At 32.5% G+C, this 17,081-nt stretch overlaps 1 protein-coding gene across 4 annotated transcripts; it reads right to left on the reverse strand.

Annotated features, from left to right (window-relative positions):
• Positions 1-827: 827 nt before the first annotated feature.
• On the reverse strand, positions 828-7,043 carry LOC11414008 (kinesin-like protein KIN-5D). 4 transcript variants are annotated; one of them, XM_039830845.1, is made up of 23 exons: positions 6,868-7,043; positions 6,511-6,716; positions 6,282-6,411; positions 5,828-5,983; positions 5,240-5,716; positions 4,780-4,877; positions 4,518-4,674; positions 4,360-4,429; positions 4,105-4,181; positions 3,951-4,004; positions 3,787-3,867; positions 3,582-3,693; positions 3,345-3,431; positions 3,068-3,243; positions 2,821-2,982; positions 2,636-2,743; positions 2,386-2,544; positions 2,199-2,282; positions 1,916-2,121; positions 1,724-1,825; positions 1,529-1,638; positions 1,286-1,437; positions 865-1,173 (listed from the first exon to the last, which is right to left on the reverse strand). In XM_039830845.1, exons 2-23 carry the CDS (start codon positions 6,678-6,680, stop codon positions 952-954), a joined length of 3,150 nt encoding a protein of 1,049 aa, XP_039686779.1. In that variant the 5' UTR covers positions 6,681-6,716; positions 6,868-7,043; the 3' UTR covers positions 865-951. The 4 variants fall into 4 exon arrangements, with proteins under 4 accessions (XP_024632520.1, XP_039686779.1, XP_039686780.1 ...); XM_039830846.1 differs by having other exon boundaries at positions 6,511-6,734; XM_039830844.1 differs by having other exon boundaries at positions 6,511-6,776.
• Between the last annotated feature and the right edge of the window lie 10,038 nt (positions 7,044-17,081).

Genomic DNA, 17,081 nt, shown 5'->3' on the forward strand with positions numbered 1-17,081 from the left:
TTTTATTCTTTTTAGCATTTTTCCCACGTGGTTGTGTTGTCTATCAAAAGCAACTCAACCCATCACCAGGTCTACAAGTTTGTGGTCCATGTCACTTCCAATTCCAAGTGGTACATCTTGATGGAATCGTCGCCCATCACCAATCCTCCTTACAAAGCAATTACCGAGAATTGTAGATTGAGTAAAAAGGTTTTTCAGTGTAACCCAAAAATAAGTTCTACTTCCAATTCCAAGCTGCAGCTTTTTCACACAGACAGCCTTGACCTGGGACCTATTTATCTGTCCCCTTTACTTACCCTACATCCAAGAGAAGTATCTCTTCACATGTGACCAGGCTGTTGTACGAACACTTATTCCTATGTTTAGGAATCTCCCTCTGTCTCTTACTCCTGACAAAGTACCACACACATACATCACCAGCACCCGTATTTACTATTTAGGAGGATGAACAAAGTAAAATACTTCATATGTCGAGTGATGCACATTCTTCTTGTTACTTCTGTTTGCTTGACATGTTGGTCGATGCGTGAAACCGTAGAAATTGCACAGTCCAAAGAAATAGAGTTTAATTTTATAATTTAAAATATTAATTTTGAATCTTAAAAACGTGTGAATGTTTGTAATACAATTATGGGAGCCGGATCAAAAAATGTTTCCCATTGAAAAATTCATCTATAGTAATATTTTTTTTAACTATATTAGACTTCAATGTCAATTATATGAGTTAGGAATGCTTAACTATAATAAAAATTTGCATGTATAAGAAAACTGTAATACAAACTTATCAAAATCATATTGCATACCAATCTTAACTGACAATATCGAAGTGAAACAAAACTATAAAAAGGTAACCTTTTTCCTCTATTTCCCAAAAATAATAATAATGAATAAATATATCATTTTATAGAATTACATTTGAACAATATGCTATTTACAGAATTTGAGTGTCTCTTAGTTAATAGTGGTAAGAGGAACTCTGGAGTCTCTTACTGATTGAGTTTCTTCATATGAACCAATGTGTTTAACATCTCCATTTGCTAGTTTCTGAGATTTTGCATCCCAAAATGCCTTCAAAAGCTCCTCAAATGATGGAGTTCTTAGCTCCTCTATAGATGATACGCTAGGTAAATTGAAGAGTCTTCTTGTTGGTGTTGAACAAGATGGTTCATCAACCTGTAGTAATAACACAGGCAATTCAAACAACATTCAAAATTAGAGTCCAGATAACAATAAATCTTGTAACGGCTTTAAGAATTGAAGACTGCACATGAAGACTTTTTCCTACCATGTACTCATTGAGAAGACATTTTCCTGCATTTTCAGTTATCTCCACAATTCTGTTGTAATGTCCACCCTTCAATTCTGTCAGGTCACCACAGCATGGGGTAATCATGGAATTCAAATTCCCACAAGCTTCATGATCAAGTTGCAATGAATCTGCAAGTAATTTAACTTGTAAGCTGACTGACATTTATAGTTACAACAACTAATGCAATAATCATGCATATATGTAACTCTAGAAACTGACAATCAATAGATGAGTTAATATCCGTGTTTGCAATTCCTGCATCTTCAAGTGTAGTTGACACAGAACTTGAGAATCGGGCTCGCAGAGCTTGATTAGCTTCCATTCCTCCCCTAGACGTAAAACAATAGAGAAAAGGGTTAACAAAATCTATTGTTTTCTGACTTTTTTAATCAAAATAAGCAATACAAAACCTACCGAACAATAGTATCCACAGAACCAGCATTTCTCTTCTCTAGACTAAGCAAGGAATCTTGAGCATTTCTCCATTGTTGTGAACCTACTTCTGCCTTGTTGAGGCTGCAGTTGTTTATTCAGTAGGATTCAGTAAACACTTAACAAAAGAGAAATTTACTTGAGAAAAAATACAATGTCCTGGCATATACATACCAGATTTGAAGAACCTCCGCAAGGTCTTTCTTTCCAGATTCCACCGAAGAAGTATCCTCGTGATAGTTGGATTCTGTCTTTTCCATGTGAACCATCCATTCTGCCTTTACAAAAGAAGTGGAATCCTGCATGGTTAATGCTTCTCGCTGCAATTTACTTGTTCTACAGTTTGCACTTTCTCGAAGGTCATTAACGGCCATTTGAACCTGTAAGTACAAAAACTCATTAATTTCGTTTGAACGCGGTATGGGTAAACTTGGCATGTTTTAAAAATAATAGCTACCAGTTTTTTCTTTCTAGCATTTGAACTTGCTAGCATTTCTGCCACTTTCTCCAGCAATTGCTTTTCTTCATAAGCAGTGCACTCCTAAACCATGTAGAGAATGAGAAACACTAAAGGTAAAAGAAGAAAACAAATAAAAACATTTCCAATCATTATTTATGTCTATCAGAAAAGACATTGCAGTCACCTCAAACTTCTTTTCAAGCTCACACAATTTCTGATCATTAACAAATTGTGTTTCTTCCACTATTTGGGTCAAACTGGATGCATGCCTGTCTATTGTCTCAAAAAATTTCATCGTTATTTTAGATACTGAACGTGTAGTCTCAACTGCCCTGGAATGTGCCTGCATGCAATAGCACAAAACTCAGCAACTCTATCTCATAAATTCAGTCAACCAACAAAAACCACAGACATTCATACAAAAAAATACATACCTCTCGTTGTTGATGAGCAAAAGCAGTTACATTGGCCTCTTGCTTGTGGAGACTATTTTGAAGATCATTCAGTAATGAATCAGCTTCTAAGGCAATTCCTTTAAAAAGCTGAAGCACATAATTTAAGTTAAACACGGCAAAAAAGTTCAAGTAAAATCAACTCTTAAGGATAATAGACCACTTACATCCTCCAAGGCAGATGAGTGCTTAGCTACTTCAGATTTCAAGTCTTCGTAAGTTAATTGGTTATTTGATTTAAGCTCCTCGGCTAAATTATCCAAAGCTTTAATTCCAGAACCATACATATTCTTCAACTCAACAACCCTTACTCTAAGATCTTCGGTAGCCTTCAGAAACATATACCAAATCGAAGTCAGTAAATCTGAAAATTGAAGGTTAGGTAACAAACGTAACTGTCATTCAGAAACACGCCTCTGATTTTGTTGATACAAAAGACTGCATATCTTTTTCCATATCCTTCAGTTGCTGCTCTTGATGCATTACAGATGCTGAAACTGTCCTGTGCAAAGCTTCAAGTTGCTGAGCTAACTGAGACTGGAATTTCTGGATAAGTACCCTGTTTTCTTCTTCAATTTTATCCTTCCGCTCTAAGGTTGAAAAAAGGAAAGGCAAATTATAAATGATGTTAGAGGGCAGGCAATTCTCCTACTCGAACCCCACAAGAAAATCACTAGAGAATCACACTTACCGATTTTGGAAAACAGGTTTGACACATCCGATGCAGCATTCTCAAGCTCTGCCCGTAGTTCAATTGCACGTTCTACCAGTTCCTTTTCTAGAGAAAGCATGACAGATGGTAAAAAGTAAATAAAATGAAGTATAAGGTATTCCATGTGTAGCAACCCTAAAGCTGAAGTATATTACAACAGACATGAGACAAATGATATTCAATCAACTCAAGAAAGGGAATACACAAATGACTAACCAGATTTTAGAAGATTTGATATCAAGAATTCCTTTTCCTTAATTGTTGCATTTGCTTGTCTGTGCCTTTCCTCAAGATCAAACAATGTCTGCTCAGTTTCTTCTAGACTTTTCTGAAATTACAGATACCAGAATTAAGTGTAATTCTTGACCAGATCAGAAGTCCAGATCAAAAGAATAAAGTGACTATCCACAGCTATTCTTACCTCAGTTTTTTCAAGTTTCGCACTTAATTCAGCAGTCAAAAGTTGCTGAGAATTGTAGAGTTCTTGAAGCTCCACCAGGTTCTGCACACATACCATGTTACGTTCTTGTTTCAGTAGCTAAGCAATCATAATCGCTACACAGAATTACTAAGAACGTAATATACCTTATCCTTAGAATCTGCATCGAGTTCCATGCGTTCTATCTTTTCAGCCATGGCCTTAAGAAAACATTGTAAAAGTTTAGTATTAGTAATGATTCCAAATTTATAACAGTATTTCAAATTCATATTCATATATATTAAAACATTTGGAAGGAACCTTCTTCTCAGCTTCTTCGTTAAGGTAACGATCGCGTGGTATATAGATTCCATTTTTCTCTCTTGCAGCATACACCTCTGCGTAAAAAAAAAAAATAAACAGATTTCAGCATTGAACCGTAAAAGGGAGGAGAGAGAAGCAAGTATACCAACATACTATTTTTTCTCTATTTAGGGAAGAAAAAATAACACAGAAGGAGAAAACAAACTAACAAAGTGATTATGAAACTTTATTAACAAGGGAACAGTTAGCAACCTTGCTTTAGTCTGTCAATTTCAGAATACAAATCTTTAATCATCGCAGATTTCATCATTTTCTGATTAACCTGAAAAAACAAACAACTTCAACCTATTAGATATCCTTTGCTGCTTTATAAAATAGTGAAAGGTTGACCAAAGGAATATTAGAGTCACCTCTGGTTTGTTCTTGATATTTTTAGCACGGTGTGCGTAATCCAAGGTACTAAGGGTTTCTTCTAGACAGTGAATGGAAGGTGATACCGTGGCAATAATGCATGTCTTGGTTTTACCACCCAAAGAATCCCTCAACAGCCTGGTTAATTTGCTATCTCTGGTACAATAAGGGATATCCTTTTTATAAAAATCATTCTCCAGATTTAAAAACAATCAAAAAATGACAATGAGAATTAACTAGATAAGTTGCTGCTAGTCATACCTATATGGAACATGACCTGAGTGCTCAACTAGAGCATTGATAGTTCGACCAAGTGTAAGCAAGCTTTTATTTATCTCCCCAGCCTCTCTTGCTCGACCCTGCAAGTATTTTCTAATTAGTGAAGCTCCAAAGCTAATGAAGACAGTCTCTTTTAAGACAAAAGCTACAGAGTGGTATAGAGATAATGCCAGACGTGGAAAGAAGAGAAAGAAAAAGTAGACAAGGGTTTAGGGGGTTATTCAATTTTTTATGTATAGGGGTAATTCAATTTTTTATGTATAGGGGTAATTCAATTTTTTATGCATAGGGGTGATTCAATTTATTATGCATAGGGGTGATTCATATACACAAAATAAGTAATCTGCCATAACATAAGCCCATAACAATCGAATTTTCATATTATTCCAATTATGAAATTGAAAAGCATGTGTTAACTCAAATTTGGTATAATCATCGGTACCTCTCTTGCACCAGAGCGTGAAATATTCTCCGAGCCCGCAAGGTCCACAAGGTTTAGCTTTCCACATTTAATCATTTCTTCACCTTCCGGAGTACATTCCTTGATATGAATTGTGATAGAAAATATGGAGTGAGAACGGCTACTTTGTTTGTTCAGAAGAGTCTCGGCAGTGCGCCTTTTTGCGGAACCTTTTTCTAATATCTTGTAAATTTCATTTGCAGTGCAAACGATCTCTTCTTCTAATCCTCTGACAAGAACACCCCCTTTCCCATCTTCCATTAAAGCAATAGGTTTCTTAGACTTCTCATCTACAAATTTTGTAGTCTCCTCAGGGGCCAATAGATCAGTTATTTCCTCATTGTAAAGCTCCAAAAATGTTACTTTCATGCTGTACTCAGCACTCTGAGCTTCTAATATATCAAAAATCTGCTTCACAGCTCTTGGGATGACACCAGCATCAGTCGGAAATTCGCCATTCTACAAAATCAAGTACATACAAATAAATTTTAAATTTTTATGAAAGACCCATAAAAAAACATAATGAACTTTAAATTTTAATCACAGAGAGAAGCCGGCGACATGAATTACCTTCTTTATTGCGCCTCCTTCCATCGTATATGTCTTCCCTGTTCCGGTCTGTCCATATGCAAAAATTGTACAATTATAACCCTCAAGCACTTCATACACAATAGGAGACACTGCCTGATCATACAATTCTTTCTGTTGAGAATTAGGACCAAACACCTACGCCAAGAAAAACCAAAATCATAAGAGAGTTCCTACAAAATATGCCATCATAATTAATGAACTTCAAACCCAAAATTTAATGCTTGAATGCAGTTATCTTTTCTGGAAATCTGAATAATGCAAAATTAGAAAAATTCTCTCTCTTAAATTCCCTTTCATAACCTAAAGTTACTAAATTTAGAAACAAATTTTCCTAAATTGGCAGAATGCAGCTACCAATATGAAATCAACGTCAAATAACTTATTACTAAATATAAAAATTCTAGTAGCGAAAAACACTAAACGACTTAAAAACCTTATCGAATACGAAGGTTCTATCGATCTGCTTGTTAGCTATACTCTGAACAGCTGCAACTTCTCTTCTTCCTTCATTACACGAAATCACAACCGGCGTATGAAGCCGCATTTCATCTTCATTCATCGGCCTACAGAATCAAAACCAATCACAACATTTCAAAACCAAAAATAACCAAAATCAAACTCAAATTTCAACTCATCAATGAGTCAGAACGAGTCAAACTCACCTACACCGAACCAAAACCTGAACATTAACTCCTTTCTCTTTATCATACTTATTATGACTATTTGAATTTGAATCAGCAGATCGTAGATCTCGTGCCGGCTTATCCGTCGAACGCGGCGTCTGCGACGGCGATAACGGCACTAATCCACCTCTTTTCTGTTGAACCTCCATTTCACTTCCAAGTTCCAATTTCAACCAAATCAAATCCTAATCGGTGAAAAAAAACTGAGCAAATTCAACAATTAACAATGATGATGAATTTGCGATCTGCGATTGAAGAAGAATGCGAAGAATGAAGAATTCACGGATCAAGAAATGAAGAAGAAACGGTTATGGAATTGTTGAAATCGGAACTTACAGTGATATTTCTATTTTGAAAGAGAATTTCACGTGAGGGAAAACTTGAAGTCAAAGACTACACTGCAAAAGCACTTAACTGAAAAAGCACTTAACGATTTTAATTTGTTCTGATTTGTTAAGTTTTTTAAATTGTTACTATAATGAAAGTGTCTCTTTTGTGAGCTGAAAGAAGAAAAATGTGAGTAATATAAAAAAAGTTGGAAATTGAAATTTCAAGGCCGTTACGGGGCGTTTGAAAATTAAAGTGACGGTAATTGACTGTGATGTAGGTGAGGCTCAAGATAACGCCGTTAATTTTGGACGTTACTTCGGATCTTACGACCGTTATAAACAAGACAAGCAACGTGAGTTAAAGTAGTATAAAATTAAAACTTTTTTTAAGGAATGATGTTGCTAAATCCGGCAAAAGCAATCAAACATGGACACTCTTCATATTAGACTTATTTAGATATAGTGTCTGAAAGTCTAACACTAACACGATACTTACACATATAATTATATTTGTTTAAATTATTATCAATATGAATGTGTCAAAGTCTATATCATATATAATGTCTATGTTTGTGTCGTATCCAAGAGGGCAAAAGAGCTAATAGTGTACTCATGCTTTCTCTTGCTTTAACTACAATGATTTCAAATTGTGGTTGGATCGGGTAAGATTGTTTTACCTTTTGCTTTTATAATAAGAAAAGAAAAATGACAAAGATCAGAAGTTTGGAAGAAAGAAGGTACTTCTTGCGGTTATTGCGTGGAATTATTTTTAGTATATAATAAAAAGAGAATGAAAAAAATAATGATGATTATGATTATGAAAGAAATAAAAACAAAAACTGATCAAGGTGAGGTTTTGTATCATGGACTAGGAAAGCTGGCCTTCAGTATCATGTTCATGGTCCCACCGCAAAACTTGTTGCATGAAACAAAATTATAAGGGGGACAGGGAACTTGAGCAAAAATTTCATATTTCTTTAAATTAAATTGATCGGGTTGTATTAATAATTATAAATAAATACATTTATGGAGAGGAACAATATTTTTAATTAAGGATTCCAAGAAATTAATATGTTGGCAATGTAGGTTTGTTTAATTGGTAAAAATTTGAATCACACATCAAAATGTGTGGGTTCAATTTTATTTTTAGTGTAAGTATATTATTAATGGACGATTCTTAAATACTCTATAAACATTGAGTGTCTGTGTCTTCTTGTGATTTAACTCCCTTGAACTTTTAATCATAAAAAAATTAATATGTTTCATCTTTCATTTCAAAAAAATAAAAATAAAAAATGAATATTGCATCTTAGAGTATATAAGAGTAAATTCAACCTTTTAACTCATCATAGTGTCATTTAACCTTCAATTTTGTTATGATGCAGGGATAAGTTTGGATTAAAGAATCAATTGGCCAAACCAAAATTTGAGGTGGGGAGAGATTTGGATTGGATATACCTCATCTCATAAAATCCCTCACCTAACCCTAATTTCGAGTTTTAGTTGTTGGATCATGAAGATAATTCAGGGAATCATCCACGTTGAATCAAGAACAGTCATACAAGTGAGTTGGACACTACATATTTATTTAAAATGTTAGGTTTATGGGTTTTAATTTTACACTTATATATCGTTGAACATTCACTTTTCAATTTAATGTGAGACTTTTACTAAATTCTCCTATCAGTTGTTAGTTTTTTTTCTTTTTTTACAAACAAAATATTCAAACTAAGATCTACGTTAGTTTGGATAGTAATCTTAGGGTTGACATAGACAATTAAATCTTCTACCCACACTACGTATAACTGCAATTTAAGTTCAAAGGTTTCTAGGGATAGACTGCATGTAAATTTCATCTAAATTATGATTGAGGTTGATGATTCTATATGAATGTGTCTCCCTTAGACTAAACTTTTATTTATATTTTTTAGCAAGGGTCATGTTTGAGTTTAGATACATGATAAAATAATAATAAATTCAATTTTTCACTTTTGATTTTTAATTAATAAATAATAATTGAGCTATAACCTTATAATAACACGGTCTTAATTTTACCCACATAAGATCGACTTTATTCAAGTTTAAGCACACATTGAAATTTAGGGTTGGGTTAAGAAAATGTACATCACTTCCATGCTCACCCAATGCATTAGAAAAGGAAGTTTATTTCCGTTCGACAAATAGTTTCATTTGAAAACTAAGATTGCACTGTTTTTATTTTAAAATCATATACATCTTTTCTTTCAATTTCAATTAAACATGATGGAGAAAGGGAGTAGAAGTTTGGTGGTTCAGAAAAGAAGAACAAAGTGGGGTTTATGCAGGCATAACTAACTTACCCCACATGATAAGGAATGAGGCACGCACATGCCCTTTGATCTTTTTTGATTCCTTATTGCATTCTAATTTTGATGCTTGAGAGCATCCTATTCCACGCAGTCGGCCATTCCATTCCATGTAGTCACGATCTTTGTGTCCGTTCGATCTTAATTAATCGGTTGGACTATCTAGAAAAGCATATTTAATAATTTGAAAAATACCACTGTTTGACTGTGTGATTGCACGAGTTTTTTTACAAGCCAAGTCTGCATCAAGTTGATGTAGCATATAATTCTATTCGAAAATGAAATTGGAAGAAGAGAGAAAAACGTTAGAACTCTTGTTATTCTTCATCAATGTAAATTTGTGTACAACAATAGAAATTTCATTGTAATCATAAAAAAAAAAAGTATAACTTTTAGTAGGTAGTTGCAAACTTAAGTTAACCAAACTAACGATTTGTCTCAAATCTATCTATTCTAATAAATAATATTCACTTATGTGACATGTGACCAAATTTTATACATATATTAATTTCTGTCCTTTTCTCTCCAGATCTGTGCACTAATAGTTAACTTTCAATTACTTTGTATGTAAATATGCGTTTAGTGAACTTTTAGATTTAATACAAATTGTGATGTATAAGAGAAAAAATGCAAAACCCAAATTGAAAAAAAAATAAAATACATTTGTCATTAATGTTTGTTCAAAAAAGGAAAAAAAAAAATTGTTGATTTATGCGCAATATCACATCTTTTTCTACCTTTCTCTCGTGTTTTTTGTTCTGCTCGGAATTTGAACCATCAATCAACTAATATGTGTTGTTGACTACATGTGGTTGATTGAAATCATTAGTTCATATCGCACATGACCGTCTTGTGGCAATAGAGGATCCATGTCGCTTATGTGCCGACTCTTCCAACATGTATAGATATTGAATATGTGCTATTGCAATGCGTTTTTAGGGATAATTTAGTTCACAATATTAATTAAAAGGAACAATAGAATTGAAGTTTATTTACACTTTTATTTTTTATCTTAAATAAGTTGCTCCCTTTTTGTTTCTTCCATTGAGTATCTTGTAGAAGCCTTGGTTTGATGACATTTCTTCCTTTCTTTCTTTCTATTTTATTGTTTTGATTTTAGATTTTTACAATGTTGTCTCGTCTTTGTTGTGTGGTCTTAGTCTTAAGATATTCTTTCATTGATTTCCTTTCGTTTCCTTTTATTGATTTTCTTTTATATATGGTCCAACTTTAAATGACATTCTATTGTTTATTGACTTGCACCATCAATGAGACAAAAAGAATTGCAATCGAAGGTGCTCTACAAAGTCTTCAAATGGAGGACTAAACACAAAGGGGCAAATAGTTGAAGAAGAAATGAGTTAAGAATTTAACCCAGATTAAGAGGCTGAATTCTCCTTTTAATTAATGTTAATGAGTAAATTATCACTAAAAATAAAGTCGTGTGAAACTATAGAGCAAATTTTTTTGATACACTATTTTTAACTGCACTAAAAAATTAATCATGGATCGACCTTGTGTGTAAGAGTCATGAAATTGCGTGTTAAAAGTATACTATATTCATGCAGTATCCACGGACAGTTGAGTTCATCCTCAATTACTGAAGTCATACGGATAATCTTTCAATACTTGGGACATACTCTATCTCTTTGTCTTTGCTTCGTATCATTCACTCCACTCCTTTTTGTTTTCTGAACATATATTATTTAGCTACCTTTTATGATTCTATGACATATGTACACATTACGAAGCTCTTGTAATATACTTTCGATATACCATGTTAAAGTTTTAGATGAAGATGTGATGATCATACTTAGTTATATGAAATTCGGTTTTATGATCTTGTTTGGTTTTACGATAATGCAAGGGTGATTTCTAATATTGGATTAAGGATGAGGAGAGTCTCACACTTAAAGAAGATAAAAAAAAAATTTTTGAGAGGTTAAAGAAGAGAATATTGATGTACCAAATGAGCTAGAAGTTCCACATTACATGAAAAACCAGATGTTGAAAAATATACTCCCTCCGTTTTAAAATGAGTGTCGCTTTAGCTCATTGCACACATATTAAGGAATGAAATGAAATAATCATTAGACATAACACTTTTACTAAATTGTCCTTACTTTATAAGAAAAAGATAAATTTAAAGTTGCATTGAAAATTGTGAGAGAAAAGTTGGAGAGGGTAAAGTTGGAAGAAAAAAATTAAAGTTGTATTGAAAATGTAAAGCGACATTCATTTTAGCTAAAACGACACTCATTTTAAAACGGATGGAGTAGACTAATATGATAGGATCATGGGTGCTAAAACAATGATTCTTCTAGTTTATTCTAGAAGTGGATCTTTTAAGCATATTCTATTAGTTTGTTTGATAGTATTGTTATTGTGTGGTTGATGTACTTATCTTACAATGTGTATGCATTACCTATATAAGTATTGTATTGTATTGTCCCATTAGAAAGAAAGGAATGAAGAAAAAAGGCTTATTTAATCATCCGGTCCCTTAACTTAATTGATTGTCTCAATTTGGTTCCCTAACTATAATTTGTACCAATTTAGTCTCATATGTTTTGATTTGTTACTAGTTTTAGTCTTTTATGTTAGTTTCTCTAAAAAAAAAAACGTTAACAAAAACGACTAAAACTAGTAACGGAGCAAAATTGATACATAAGTTAACGGTTTTTTGAGAGAAACTAACAGAAATGACTAAAATTAGCAATAGAGCAAAATATAGGGGACCAAATTAATACAAATTATAGTTAGAGGATCAAATTGAGACAATTAATTAAGTTAAGAGACCGGGTGATTGAACAAACCAAGAAAAAATGAATGAAAAGTTATTTTATTTTATCTTAATTATATTTTATTCTTTATCTTTTAGTTTAGAACCCTGGTTTTATCATAGTGTAGTTTGTTAGTGATACCTTTTGGTTTCTATCACAATATGACTCATATAGTTGATGTTTTAAAATTTTGGATTATGATGTGGTAAACTTATTTGTATAATTGTTCTTAGCTAAGGGTAATTTTTCAAGATAAAGAGTTGAATTTGTTTGTATTTAATATGTATGAATTACGGTGTAATTTCTTTAACACATTTGTCAATCAAATTTCACAATTTAGATATATCATCTATATATAAAAATAAGATACACAATTTTGATGTGATTTGTTCCTTTCTAGTTTTACCTTTTATATAAATTATTTTATCTACGGTTTAAAATAGCATAGGAACACAAATGGTGAAATATGATTGATCGAAAAATAAATGGGAAAATATAGTTATTGTGTATTTACAATAATTTTTGTTATTCCATTTATGTTTGAATTGATGGCGAATTTAACAAATTTATGGTGATACTGTAATTTTATTGAAACTATAAATAATTTTATTTTTTTATCAAAATTGAAGTGGTGCACTATGATTTCGTTGCCAAACATGTGCACTTTCCCTACAACGCAGGGACATTGAGGCTTGATGAGGTGAAAGAACAGGTCAACGAAGTTTGGGAAGAAAAACAAATGGGGAGATATTATTCAGCATAGTTCCGCCAACACCCAAAAGGTCAAATACATTTGAAGACAGCGACATTAATATATTTAACAAATTTTCGAATTGATTACAATGATTTAATTAACATTTTAATTTGAAGTAAAAATGAATACAATTAAATATATAAAACAGTGGGTTTCTTAAATTTAATTTTTTTTAAATAATTTATTAGTTAAAAATTCACATCTTAATGTGAATAAGTAAAGAATTTAAAATTCAAACTTAAATTATTGTATATTACGATGTCCACGCCAACTGAATTATACTCATGACGATTGCGGATTTGTTAAACTTTTTTTTCTACGAGGAATGGGTGGGTATGTTAATTTATTTATGACAAAAGTTAACATGTAGTCCAACTATCCAATGCTATGTGTTAATGAATTAAAAATATAGAAAAAATATTTTAAAATACCACACATTTAATTTTTAAAAAATTTAAATTATTTTTCATAGTTTCTATTTTAAGTTCCGTCATGCTAAATAGTGTTCCCAAGATATTAGTTAAGAAAATAAAAAAATTTATATATTTGATTACATATTTTTAAAAAAAAATATATTATATTTGTTTCTTTAACTAGTATCCCGTAGATACCGGTTAATATTTTCCTTTATTTTTCTCTAGAAAAAATGGTTAAATTTGTTATCATTAGAAATAAAAATTTGAATTAGTACCAAAAGCAAAATAATAAGAATTTAAATTTGCTTAATGTGATATGACATGATAGAAACAATGATCATAGAACCAAGTTTAGATTTTTTTATTCTTGACCGAACAATTTTAGACTTCTTAAAAGCCCACCGATTGAGATGCTCGAAGTTTCCTTTTGTTTTGTGTGACTAAAAGGTAACTATTGATTGCATTTTACTGAACTAGAGAAGGTGGTAGTTTCACAAGGAAAAAAAAAAGAGGGTGGTAAATATGATTGAAAGTGATAGATGCTCTAGGGTTTTAACAATTGTTTATGAGAATGCAATCAATCGCTTATTTACATTCACCCTAATGTACATCTTAAAAATCATATATCGACTGGGAGTCAATGTCAATAATAGTTTATATACAACTCACACTCCTCAGATCAATGAGACCTTTGTTATAAAGGATAAAACTGTGAAGGACCTATACCAAAAGTAGACAATACCTCGAAAGGCGGTGTGGCATACTTGTGGGTGGAACAAGAAGTTGGGGATTGAGTTCGAAAATTCTCTCTTAACCTAGACTGAAAGGCAACTGTACTTGTGCATCTTAAAAGTCTCGCATCGCTTGGGAGCAAAGGCCAATGATAGTTTATATACAACATCCACAATCCTCAAATCAATTAAACACCTTTTATGAAGAATCAAACTATGAAGGGCTTATACTTAAAGAACAATGCCTCGAAACGTGGTGTGTGTATTTGAGGATGGAACATAACACAACCCCTGGTTGTTACCACTTATATTCCTCTTCTTTTAGATCAATTTATGAGAGGTGGCTTAGAGTCAATAATTACTTGAAATCACCTCTTCAAATTGATTATTTTGACTTCCTTTAACTAAATAAGTGATTTCGACACATTTTTAGTTTTCTTTTGTATGTTTTTTTGATTTCGTCGTCTTAGCACGGCACTACATTGTTTGTTTTGATCTCTCATCTTTCTGCAACATTTTTTTTATTATCTCAACTATTAGTTGCTTCATTTGTCGGTTTGTCTAGATTTTAGCCAATTCAACATCAACTAATTTTAATGTCTATTGTTGACAACGTTTGGCATCAATTTATCCCTTCTAAGGTGTCTCTGTTTGTTTGGCGCCTTCTTTGTAATGGATTGCCTACTAAAGATAATTTGGTGCGAAGAAGTATTCTTCAATTAGATGACTCAGCGTGTGTTTCAGGTTGTGGTTAGTTGGAAACAACTAATCATTTGTTCTTGAATTGTGCTACTTTTGGTTCGCTTTGGCATCAAGTGTTGGATTGGTTGGGTATCTCCTCAGTTCAGCCTGGTGAGCTAAAACTTCATTTTCAACAGTTTACTAACTTGGCAGGTCTACCCCGAGCTACTTATGTGTTCTTTAAAATTATTTGGTTTACTTCCGTCTGAATGATTTGGAAGGAGAGGAATAACCGTGTATTCCAAAATGCAGTAACCAACCCTTCTACGCTTATAGACAAGGTTCAACAACACTCTTTTCTTTGGTTGAAAGCAAAGCAAGTGAACTTTAGCTATAGTTATTACGATTGGTGGAAACATCCACTCCTTTGTATGGGTGTCCACATGTAACTGTTATCTGTTATTTGTTTTGTTCGTACTTCCTTATGATGACACTTTGACTTTGTAAATACTCTTGATTGGTTCCCCCTTTGCACGCCTTGTGCGGGGTGAACCTCATTTGTTTATAATATATCACTTTAACTTGTTCAAAAAAATGTCTATTGATTAAGATGAAAATCATAACCAAATTATTTCACTCCAACCTAGTGAGAAATTTATGATTCGATTACTTATTTGTTGGTGTAAACATACTCTAATTGTGCGAGTAATATCATGTTGATACTTTGCACGACTCAAGCCAGCAACATAAACACAAAACATTAGACAACCACAAACAGTTATAGGAAGATAAGATTCAAGTTGTTGCCAAATTGTCTCGAGACCAAGGGAAAATTAAGAAACAAATCTAGATCCTTGTCTTAGAACAAAAATCTCAAATTAAAGTTCTGAAATACGAATGTAATCGCCTCGAAGAAAATGTTCCTTGAGTTTGATCCAAACATCAATTGAATTTTCAAGAAATACAATGATTTGTACAACGAAGTTATCAACGAAACTCATGAAAAATGAATGCACAAGCATATTACACAGATTCCAATTTGATCAACTTGTGTAGGAACTAAAATCGTTCTATACTTCTATCAACAAAATTAAATTTATTCTTAACTCCAAGTGTTATCGTCATCCATCGAGCTCAAGCATGGTAATTCAAGTGAGTTAGAACAGCATCAACAAAAAAAAGTCCATCATAGAGATGCAAATAATACACATTTTCAAGAGTTTGAATGGGATCCACTATAGATGAAGAAAGATTATTCCACTATGATTATCAAAACATAAATATATTGTTTCCGTAAGCATAACTTAGTTTTAAGGATATATTAAGTCGGAGTTGGAATCAACATTCTTCATTTATTCAAGTGTAAAATTTTGATAATATGCTGCTTGACAGAAAAATGGCCAACAATTACATGTGTATTCAAAGTTTTTTTTGTTTTTACAAAATGTGAATTCAGAACTCGTGGAAATGTAAATAATAGGAAAATTCAATTGAGGCGACATCTGGATGGGATGAGTTACGTGACAAAGAGGCAAAATATTCAAGCCACACTCTACATGGTCAAGGATTGACTTGGTCACATGTTTAAAAAAAATAAAAATTTGCCAAACCTATTATATTTTGACAACTGAGATATCTTAATTTCTTAACCATTTTAGTTGGGAATTCGATCTCTTATTGGGTGCCATTTAATTTGGGAAAGGTTTGTTTTTTCCTACCATGGGAAAGTTAGTTTTTAACCATTTGATTAAATAGGGAACACAATTTTATCATGGTCTTTTAACACACTATTTTTTTCTTCATCATCTTCCACCACCATCCTTCACCCGTTTTTCCTCTTCTCATTTCTTCAACTAAGATCCAAGCAGTATCGAAATAGTTAAACTCAAAATGAAGAGGAAAATGGAAAATAATTACTTATACGTGAGATTGAAGATGAAAATGGAATAAATTAGAGAAGTATGGTTGCTGGCTGAAATTTGCCTCTATTTTTTACCAAGATAACCTATTATTGTTTGAAGTGGAAGCACTTCTTCTTCATAAAAAATTGTCTCTAATTTTTTTTTTTTCATCTATTTAAATTTGAAATTCGTTTCCGGTTGAATCGTTGGAAGCTCATTTAGTAAGAAAGCAGGAATTTTATAGATTGCTTTTGACGGCAAAAAAAAAACTAATACAACAATGGAGTTTTTAGATCTGGAATACTAATCATGGCAATACTCATACTCATTCATGAAGAGAGAGAAAGGAGAGGAGAGGAGGAGGACGTAGAGAGAGAAAGTGAGAAATTTGGTTGATGTTTGTGTGGTTGAAGAGGGAGGGAGGGAGAAAAATTGAGTGTTGAGGGAGTATGATAAGAGTATATTCTTCATTAGATTTAATGGTTAAAATAATTTGCGCTCAAACAAAATCTTTTATCTTCTTCCAAATTATTGTGTCACTGCTGATATTACTTTTAGCCCCTTTCTATAAACTAGTACTAGTATTTAAGCGCATATAGTGCATCATTTC

This window comes from Medicago truncatula, chromosome 2 (assembly GCF_003473485.1).
Source record: "Medicago truncatula cultivar Jemalong A17 chromosome 2, MtrunA17r5.0-ANR, whole genome shotgun sequence".
NCBI lineage: Eukaryota > Viridiplantae > Streptophyta > Magnoliopsida > Fabales > Fabaceae > Medicago > Medicago truncatula.

Bases quoted from the DNA above. Each gene is read 5' to 3' on its own strand.
- LOC11414008 (XM_024776752.2), bottom strand. From the start codon at position 6,680: ATGGAGGTTCAACAGAAAAGAGGTGGATTAGTGCCGTTATCGCCGTCG. The intron at 5,984-6,281 runs GTTTTTAAGTCG...TTCTTGGCGTAG, and splicing joins GAACCTTCGTATTCGATAAG to GTGTTTGGTCCTAATTCTCA. The intron at 4,430-4,517 runs GTGACTCTAATA...TTGTTTTTTCAG, and splicing joins ATATCAAGAACAAACCAGAG to GTTAATCAGAAAATGATGAA.